Source organism: Lepidochelys kempii, chromosome 12, assembly GCF_965140265.1.
Source record: "Lepidochelys kempii isolate rLepKem1 chromosome 12, rLepKem1.hap2, whole genome shotgun sequence".
Taxonomy (NCBI): Eukaryota; Metazoa; Chordata; order Testudines; family Cheloniidae; genus Lepidochelys; species Lepidochelys kempii.
The window spans coordinates 25,215,761-25,226,634 of NC_133267.1; the positions used below are offsets into that span (position 1 = coordinate 25,215,761).

Consider the following 10,874-nt stretch of genomic DNA (forward strand, 5'->3'; position numbering starts at 1 on the left):
TAACAGGAGATTGAAGAAGAGAGGGATTAGAAACCCATTATAAGAGAGGTAGTTTTAAACCCTTCTTCATATCATAGAAGCTTCCCATACAAAAGCATGTGTAAATGGGATAGGACTCAAACCTATATCCCTGTTTTCCACAATCAAGCCTGTACCTAATCACTACTGTGCTCCTTGTTAATGTTTCTCAAAGCTCAACGGGAGGAGAGGCCGTGCACCTGGAACTCAGTATTAGTAGCACCGCAGAAAGTCATAAAGAGACCCTCATCCTTAGCACAGTAGTCCTAGTAAAAAATGCATTTTCTTGGATCACAAACTGCATATTCACTTAATGCCAACGGAAGATAAAGAAATCCAATTGAAAGGCCTGTATTTTATACTTAATCTGATTGATATACAGAACCCTACAGAGGGGGTCAACTTTTCCCGCTGAACAGTTGCAGGATTCTAGAATGCTGCCTAGCTGACATAAGCCAAACAAAATAAAGCTAGAGCAAGTGCAATAAGAACAACCTTCCTCCTTTCCCTCCCATTCCTGACCGTTTTAAAGTACTCATAGTTACTAGCTAGAATATGTACTACTAAATCACTATACAAAATTGTGTACATAAGCAACAAAGTAACAAATCTTGTGCATGTACCAAGTGTATTAATATTCACTTCCCAGAACAGCTGTTTTGGAGTTCTCTTTGCAAGAATTACTAAAAACCCACACTACCATGTGACTTCAAAATGTCACCATATTTTCATTATGTGACATTTTGCTGCACAAATACCTTCATTTTACTCAAATAAGAACTTTATCTGTTCAAGAAAATTAATTTTTTATTTAAATAATTGCTGATCTGGATCTTCTTGTATAAAAATAAATTCCTCCAAGGGGTTCTGATGATTAGCTGGCCAACAGCTTCTTTCACATGTGTAAACTATACCTGTTCCAAATTCCACTGATAGATCTGAAAAAAGTAATATTTAAGAGTTTACAACATGTACTGTATTAGTGGTTAACATTTTAAAAGGCAGGTGTTTATAACTGCATTCACAAAAATGTATAAGCAGGATACGCAACAAACAGCTATTTACATACCTAATTGGTCATTTGTTCATGTGCAGTTCTAAAAGTATAGCCCTTTCTCCACAGGTAATTAAAATATCTATTTACAGTGGGGCAGACAGGTAGACTGGTACAATTGTAAACAACTTTGGGATGCTAATTAGTGTCCCAATCTGGCAAACACTTGTGCACATGCTCAACAGCATGTGAGAAGTCCTATTGACTTAATTATAATGTCTTGTAAGCATATGATGGGGTAAGGGGGCACTGGCAGTAGCTAGGCAAAAGGACTACTCACATGCCTAAAGGTAAGCAAATGTGTAAGTGTTTACAGGATACTGGACTTAAGTTTTAAGTGCTAAGTTTCTGGACCCTAAAAAGTTCTTTGACATTATTAAAAAAAACAAATTATCTAAAACTCACGTTCCACTTCATTCATTCCAGATTTCAAATACTAATGATAGGCTGAGAGATATTAATAATTCAGTATCTAAAAAAAGTTGGACCCCAGAAGCCCAAGAAGGTTTGCTTAAGATTTATTTATGTTTAAGGAAAAACTATATCGTTTTGGTTATACCTGTTTGTCACCTATGCTGCAGAAATGTTCCATTGCTTCATAAAACTTAATTTGAATGTTAATCATTCTGTAATACACATATAATTACACAGTATCTCACCTATCGGATGCCTCTAAAATATAATTATTTTCTAATGTGAGAATGTATATTATCCACCTCATGTACAAAACAGCATACAGTAATTTAGAAATGAGATTTTCTCTTTCAGTTACAATACAAAATATTACTGTAATAGTTATAAAATTCAGATGGAAGTTTGATTTTTAAGTTATCAATCCTTTGACTGAAATTCACAAAGAACTTTAAGCAGGCCTTGAACATACTACCTTAAAATTTACTGCAATTAAAAAAAAAAGACAGTGGGTCAAATTCTGTTCTCTCATATTTGTATCAACCACTGTGGCGTCAGTGAGGTTGAATAGGTATAACACAAAGAATATAGTTCAGTATGTATTTGGGAAATCACAATCCAATTTGCCTGGAACATCTTTACCATAATCTGCAATGTAGAAGGTTGGTTTCAGTGAAGCCTAAATGATCAGTATTCTGAACTACATTTTGATATAAATACATAATAAATCAGGATTTTGTTTAGTAACTAAAACCTCCTCACCACAAATATGGTTAACCTTTAGGGCTTGTCTACACTTGCTGTGCTGCTGTAGAGTTTAGTGAAGATGATACCTATGCTGACGGAAGAGCTTATCCTGTACTCCACCTCCCTGAGAAGCAGTAGCTATGTTGATGGAGAAGCCCTCCCATGGGCATAGCACTGTCTACCCTGGGAGTTTGGTTAGCATAACTGTTGCTCTGGGGTGTGGATTTTCCACACCATGGAGTGACATAGTTGTACCAACACAAGTTAGTAGTGTAGACTAGGGTTTAATCTCCTTAGCAAACATTGAGTACTTTGTCACTTCAAGGTTTTAAAGAAAACCTGCTGAAATTTTTAAATCAACAAATTAAAGCTTCTTGTGTGGAGCTGCAGTCTTGTTTGTGATGAAACAGAATTTTAACAGATATTTATTCAGCTCTCAAGTCTTCAGTTTGGACTAGCATTACACATTAATTACTATTCAGGGACAAGGAGTTTTCTAGACTTCTCTTATTGGAAAGGCACTAAGGAAAATATGAGGCTTTGATCAAACAGTCCCAGAAAATAGGAACAAAATGGGAATGGGAACGTTGCTTCTCATTAAAAGGAAACTGAGCAGCTAAAAATCGAACAACAGTGAGTCTTGTACAAGATACTGTCCTCACAAGACCCCAAAAGCACTGAGTACAACCTAACAGAAGGCTACCTTCAATATTAGTTGGCTTCTTGATTGGCTTAATGATATTAAAAATAGTTATTTCATTCACTGTGTACATTTTGCAAGAAGCAGCCTAAATTCCAGTACACTATAATCATAAATCAACCAGCAGATTGACTAGTATTCAGTTAAAGCAACAAAAGATTTAACCTGCATCAACACTCTTCAGCATGCTGACCAGTGCTGGCATAAGTTGAAATTCAAAGACTCTGTTACTTCCACAGCTGTTGCAGACTGGAACCATTTCATTAATGCTGGATGAAGGACATGTTATAAATAAAGGCTGGCCACCCCAGGAGTATCTAGAGAAGAAAAAGACCCCTTATTTACATTTTTTGCAACTAAATCTCATTGACTCAGACACATGACAATGTCACATAAGTACTTGGGATTCTAAATCTAAGAGGCTGCTTGCCATACAAATAGGCAAAGATTCTGATTCCTGCTGATGCCCTAAGTTTTAGAAGTATTCATTCATTATTTACAAAGGTTAAAGTGGGGGAAAAAACTTAGAGGGTCATACGAGAGAGCTGGATGACAAAGAATGCAGCCTCCCACTATTTAAAAGAAGACAGAAGCCATTGACTGGTGCCTGTAAGATGTGCAGTACCCTCAACTCTCACTAAATGCAGTTGTGCAATTCTAGTTCACTGGGAACAGAGGGTTCTTAACACCTTGCAATACTGTGGTCCGTTACAGTAAAGCACAACATTTCTGGTACAACAGATCCCTCATCTCCCAAGAACCATTGTTAAAAGGTAGCTTCTGCTTCAATGCAACATGTGGGATACTGTTCTGCACCTCTGAGAAGCACAGCACAGAAATCATAGTCCAAAAGTAAAGAAACTAAGGTGCGCCTCTCCATTTCTGGGCTGCTCTGGGGGCTGGGATGGAGTTACGACAGCTGAGTATCAGCTGCCCAGGGACAGCAATGCTGCTCAGGCTCTCCAATGATCTGTGGACTAAGGTTTCTACCACAAGCCCTGTTCCTGCGCGCGCGCACTCAGTAGTTCTCTTTGTCTTCCTCAGTTCTCCCTTACCAAATCCAGGGCTTTTTGCTCCTCCAACCATTTTTATTGGCATAAAGGAGTCAGAACAGGGGTAAGAATCTCACCTGTTCTGAACAGTGTGTTTCTGTCATCTATACTGTATCACACACACACCACACTTAGCAACTCTTACAAATTAAAATATTTTTAAAAATATTACATTTTCAGTGATGTCAAATCAAAGACTTGTTCATTCTCTGACACAAATGACTGACATTGCACCCCCACCAAAAACATGTTTAGATTATCAAAATACCTTAGAATTTGTTCATGACAGGAAGAAATTCTCTTCATAAATTTATGGAACACATGGTCTCTATTTTTGCCTTCACTCTTTTCATACTTCTCATTATCACCTTCACCTACAAAACTAAACGAATAAGGGGGAAATTTTGCCAATAAGGCGCACAGTACAGTATACATGTTCAAAAATAAGTATGGTTACTCTGAGGAAAAACACACTTGGAAGTTTCTTGTTATATTACCCATAATTAAATGACACCTGTTTCTTAAATTAGAGGCAACCCTTTAATAAAGTGTAATTGATCAGTTTGGTCCTGATTCATAGATATTCACTGGCTCACAATCATTAAAGCTATTTCTAACTAACCTGTAATATAATGCATGAAATCAAATCCACCACATACTTGTTTATATCTAGTGTCATTCCCTTCTGTGATCTCTCAAAGCCCTTCCAGTTTTTAATTTTGGTATTTTTTTAATTTATTCCCAATACAAAATTGTAAGTCCTCTAACATACTCTTTCAAGAAGGTCCATTCAACTGAACAGGAAAACTACTTCAGAGAAGCATGTATGTATATCCTGCAAGTGATATAATCTTTCGTACCAGATTGAGCCCCCACTTTTCTGTTGTGGGAGCCTATTTTACATTCTAACAGAGTGGCAATTGTTCCTGGTATAAGTGGTCAACTACACAAGTGTTCTAGCAGCATACAGTAACTCTAATGCCCAAAATCTATTTTTCACACTACTTCCCTCATAAAGTCTCTATGGATCCATCTCTCATAGTCATCCAATCCCTTACTCAAATCCACAGGAAAAGGAAGTTTCAATACTAACCTAGGAAACTATAAGTATACTGGACATAATCCATACACAAAATATAATTAACTGTTAATATACAATTAAGATAGCATAAAATTGACTGATGCTCTAATGATTTAGAACCTGAATAGTGATTTAACAAATTTGGAAGAGGTCAGCAGACAGGAGCTCATCAAATGGTCTTCGTTTAACAACACAGACTATAAGCCTATTCTCACCTTTCTGACATCAACTGTTCCAAATCAATGCCCTCCCTCTGCTGATATTCCTTTAAAAGTTTGTGTGCATGATCTGTATCAAGGTAGCCAGTGTAGTCTTCCTCATCCACAACACTGATGTAATAGGACTGGAATCTGGGACAAGAGGTAGGCATTACTATCCCATCTCCACATGGTACTGGCTTATGTAAGGAATCAGAGATATCTGTAGTTTCTGACAGGCTAAGTCCTTGAAATTGAGATGCACACTCTGTGGCTGTGGACAAGGAGGAACTGCTCACTGTGGTTAAGCCAAGTAGGTGACTGGTGGTTCGCACAGGACGTTCTGTTTCATCCCAAATTCCCCAGTCATCTGCTCCATCGCACCAATCCTTTGTTGCAAAGTTATTCTCTTGTTTCTGAGAATAAAAAGGACAATTTTCAAGTGCTGTGTCCCTAAGATATTTCACACATATTTTTATTGACACAAATGAAGGAACTAAGTTTCTCAATTTAATGCTTAATTTAATTTTTCCCCCAATGCTAGATACTGACCCTAAAATTGCCCAAAACAAAGAGAAACGTGCAAAACAAGTGTATAACATGCAAAGATTTATCTGTGGAATAAGATATATTATAACTTTAATATTTAAAAGTTGACTTCTTGTGGAAGGTGGAACAAAGGTAGGACTTACTACATAATTATGGTTCACCATTTCTGTCAAAAAAAACAAAAAAAACCCCAAACAATCTGCTTCATTTATTGCCAACTCAAATTAATCAATAACTGTACAAACAGATTTCAAGTCTATCAGTACAAAAACCATACATTTTTTATTCTCACCCACCCATAGTTAAAAAAAAAAAGTTGTAATCGGGAAAAAAAATATCAGCTGTGAAGAAACTATACATTTTGTTTGAGGTTCCTAAATATTACACTCTATATATCGCACTTAAAAAGAAATCATACTTGCAAGTAATACCTGCTTTAATTTGCAATCTTGTGTTTCTTTTCCTTGCATCTGCAAATACTGGGAACGTAACACTTTCCAGCTAAAGTGAAAAATAAGAAAGTGACACGTAAGAAAAACAAGTAATTAACGTGATAAAGGCAAAAGAAAATAAGAGGATTCATTTTTTGTATTACAGTAGCACCCTCCCCCACCCAGAAGACTCAGAAGAGAAACGTAAACCATATACATACCTTTCTGATTTTCCCCAGCAGCCTTTCACAGCACAAGCAAATATATTAATGACACGGTGGAATAGTGAGCCTTCAAGGGGGCAATATATCTGCACTATGTGCATCAGGATGGCACCGCAGATCCCACAAGAAGGATAAGTCATAGTTACTGAAGGGGCACAATTCTAGGAGACACAAAACAGTGGCCTTGATTAAGGATGATTTCAAGATGCACTGCACAGTGTTATTTAATGAACTTAAACCTGCTAAGGCAGGGATATGAGAAAGGGATATAAAATTATGGTATGGAGAAAGTGAATATGGAAGTGTTATTTACCTCTTCACATAACACACGAACCAAAGGTCACCCAATGAACTTAACAGGCAGCAGGTTTACAACAAACATAAGGAAGTACTTCTTCACACAACACACAGTCAACCTGTGGAACTCATTGTGAGAGGAAGTTGTGAAGGTCAAAAGAATAACTGGGTTCAAAGAAGAATTAGGTAGGTTCATGGAGAATAGCTCCATCAGTGACTATTATTAGCCAAAATGGTCAGGGGCACAACTCCATGCTCTGGGTATCCCTAACTTTCTGACAGCCAGAAGCTGAGACTGGACAACAGAGGATGGATTACTCAGTAAGTGCCCTACTCTGTTCACTTCCCTCAGACGCATCTGGCACTGGCCACTGTGGGAAGCTAGGCTAGGTAGCCCATAGGTCTGACCCACTATGGCCTGACTTAACGTGGCTATGCAAAAACCCTTCAAATACCAGCCCGTGCTGCCAGCCAGGCCGAGACAGGGGCCAGGCGCATCTCGGAGAACTGAGCATGTACAATCACTGGAGAAAGCTGGGGTCTCCAGCAGCCTTTTGACATCCCCGGCTAAGCTCGTCACAGCGAACTTGAGGCTCAGCTCCTGCGGCGAGCTGGGTGGGCAGAGGCCGGTGCGTGCCGCGGGCTCTCTGGGACTCGCCCCAGGCAGAGGTAAGTGCAGGATGCGGGGGTAAAACGCCAGCAGCGTTGGCGCTGAGCCGCTGCCCGGCAGGGGCCGCCGCGCGCTGGATGTTACCGGCGGTTCGCTCGGCTGTTGCGCTACGAAGCCGCCCAAGCCTCCACCGCCCGCAGCGACCCGGGCTGGCCCCGGCAGTGGCCGCTCCGCTACCGGCCCGCGAGCCCGCCCTCCCCCGTCGGGCACCCGCGGCCCCCTTACCGGGGAGCCGCCCAGCTTGCTGCTGGCCCACGACGGCGGCTGCAGGCTGTCCCGGCCGGGGTCCGGGATGGCGGCGTCGCGGAGACCCAGCAGCACGCGGGGCCCCGGAGGGCGGCAGGCAGAGGCGGCCATGCCGGCCTGCGGGAAAGGGGGACCCGAGCGCGTCGTGCCACGTGACTAAGGCAGCCGAGAGGGGACAAATGCAGGCAAGGGAACGTTCCTCCCCGGAGTCGGAGCGCCGGGTTGGGGATTGCGCGAAGCCGCCCTCCGGCTCGCTCCCGGCAGCCCGTGCGCGGCGGGCGCAGGCCGCTTGGCGGCTGCTGCAGTAATCCGGGGGGGGCGGGGGGGGGCTGTGCGCACCTCGGATTGGCGGGCGCGCCTGGCCGGCTGATGGGGCCTGCGGCCCCGCCCCGCGGGCTGCCGAATGGACCGCCCCCTCCCGGCCAGCCCCGCAACGCTGCTGCCCCGGGCTCCTGCAGGCGCTGGCGGCGCGCCGCGGGCACCGCGCCGGGCCCGACGGCCGCCCTGCCGCTGCGCTGGCGTGCGCTCCATGTCGGGCTGCAAGTGAGATTTTCGTCCGAGGAGGCGGAGGGGTCAGTGGATCTACCACGGGGCGGGTCAATGCCTCCCTTGCGGCTGTGTCAGTCCCAGGCTATTAGAGAGGCGAGGGGGGTGAGGGAAGGGGGTTGTCATCGTCAGCTTTATGATTGCAGGAAACCCACCATCCTCGCCCCACCCCGCTCACTCCACCCCCCTCCTCTGTTGCTGGCTCCCCCCCCCCCTCCGGCTCACTCGCTCGGGGCTGGGGCAGGAGGTTGGGGGGCAGGAGGGAGGGTGGGCTCTGGGCTAGGGGGTTGAGGTGCAGGAGAGGGCTCTGGGCTGTGGCCAAGGGTTTGGAGTGCGGGAGCGGGCTCAGGGCAGGGGCACGGGGTTGGGGTGCAGGCCCAGGAGGGAGGTTAGGTGTGGGAGGGGGCTCAGGGCTGGGGCAAAGAGTTGGGCGTGAGAGAGGGTTTAGAGCGTGGGCGGCGCTCAGGCAGCTCCCGGAGGCGGTGGCATGTCACTCCTAGGCAAAGGGGGGGCCAGGGGGCTCTGTGCTTTCCCACACCCCAAGGCACCGCCCCTGCAGCTCCCATTGGCTGTGGTTCCTGGCCAGTGGGAGCTGCGGAGCCGGCGCTCAGGGTGGTACCTGTGCTGTGGGCAGGGGTAGCATGTGAAGCCCCCCTGGCTGCCCCTGCACTTAGGAGCCGGCGGGACATGCAGGCCCCTTCCAGGAGCCCTTTCAGTGTCCCTTTTCAACCAGGCGTGCCAGTCGAAAACCGGATGCCTGACAACCCCATGAGGGAATAGTTGGTCCAGTAAAAGATATTTACTCACTCACCTTGTCTCTCAGCGCAAAAAGAAAGATACTGCATCAACAAAGAGCCCCAAAGAAATCTGATATGACTAATGCAATTAAATTTTACATTGGTGCAGGCGCTTAACAGTAAAAAGCCCTTAAGATTATTTATCTCACACTTTAATGTGCTTTATTTCCCCCCCCCCATATTATCTTTTTTCACATAATCTCAGAATTTCCCATCAGTCTAGGTTTCACTGAGGCAATAGAATAAGAACTTCAAAAAGTGAAGAGTTAACAGTTATGTATATAACATTTATAGGAAAAGGGGCTAAACAATAAAAAAGTGATTGTAGGTATTCAATGTATATTTATATGTATTTATAAATGATCTGGAAAAAGGGGTAAACAGAGAGGTGGCTAAATTTGGAGATGATACAAAATTACTCAAGATAGCTAAATCCAAAGTAGACTGTGAAGAGTTACAAAGGGATCTCACAAAACTGGGTGACGGGACAACAAAATGGCCAATAAATGCAAAGTAATGCACATTGGAAAACATAATTCCAACTATACATACAAAATGATGGCCTAAATTAGCTGTTACCCATCAAGAAAGAGATGTTGGAGTCATTGAGAATAGTCCTCTGAAAACATCTGCTCAATGTGCAGCAGCCAAGAAAGCTGACAATGTTAGGAACCATTAGGAAAGGGACAAATAATAAGACAGGAAATATCATAATGGCACTATATAAAGCGATGGTATACCCACACCTAGAATACCGCAGGCTGTTCTGGTCAGCCTATCTCAAAAAAGATAGATTAGAATTGGAAAAGGTACAGAGAAGAGCTACAAAACTGATTGGGGGGTATGGAACAGCTGCCATATAATGTGAGATTAAAAACTATTCATCATTAAAAACTATTCAACTGTTCATCTTGGAAAAGAGAAGATTAAGGGAAGATATGATAGAGGTCTGTAAAATCATGAATGGTGCGGAGAAGGTGAACAGGGAACTGTTATTTACCCCTTCACATAACATAAGAACCAGGGGTCACCTAAAGAAATTAATAGCAGGTTGAAAACATATGGAAGTACTTTTTTACACAACACATAGTCAACCTGTGGAACTCATTGCCAGGGGATGTTGTGAAGGCCAAAACTATAACTTTGTTCAAAAAAGAATTAGATGAGTTCATGGAGGATAGATCCATGAATGGCTATTAGCCAAGATGGTTAGGGATGCAACCTCATGCTCTGGGTGTCCTAAGCCACTGACTACCAGAAGCTGGAATTGGACAATGGGCTGGATCACTCAGTAATTGCCCTGTTCTGTTAATTCCCTTTGAAGCATCTGGCATTGACCACTGTTGAAAGACAGGACACTGGGCTAAACGGACCATCAGGCTATCTGATGTTCTTAGGTATCTGGAGTTGAGCCATGATCCTGTAAGGCACTGAGCACCTGCAACTATTTTCATTATAAGGAACTGGAGAGCACTCAGCACCTTATATTGAACTTGCATTAAAATCAATAGCAAAACTCATAACTTCTGTGGGAGCAGATGCGAGGCCTATGAGTGACTAATGTCTCTTGAGAGAGAAAATAAAGGGGGAATAAAGGGCAACACTGCTACTCAGCATCTGCAACGTGTTACATGTACTATATATTATCATGGTACTGTATTTGAACTTATTTGTATAATTTTTTGACAGTGCCGTACCAAACTCTACAACAGTGTTGTACTACAACTCTAGTTGGTGTTATTTTGTGAGCAAACATCACTGACTCTGCTTAAGACTGAGTGGTCAGCCTGTTTTCTGCCTGGTTTGCAACAGAGCAGCTCAGTTCCTCCTGGGACTCAGTTTTGCTCAGGTTCT

General features: G+C 43.2%; 1 protein-coding gene across 1 annotated transcript; it reads right to left on the minus strand.

Annotated features, from left to right (window-relative positions):
• Positions 1–807: 807 nt before the first annotated feature.
• On the minus strand, positions 808–7,830 carry PDCD2L (programmed cell death 2 like). Its single transcript, XM_073307939.1, has 7 exons — positions 7,657–7,830; positions 6,462–6,625; positions 6,241–6,310; positions 5,279–5,676; positions 4,251–4,364; positions 3,096–3,247; positions 808–956 (listed from the first exon to the last, which is right to left on the minus strand). The coding sequence occupies exons 1-7, from the start codon at positions 7,786–7,788 to the stop codon at positions 826–828; spliced, it is 1,161 nt and encodes a 386-aa protein (XP_073164040.1). The 5' UTR covers positions 7,789–7,830; the 3' UTR covers positions 808–825.
• Between the last annotated feature and the right edge of the window lie 3,044 nt (positions 7,831–10,874).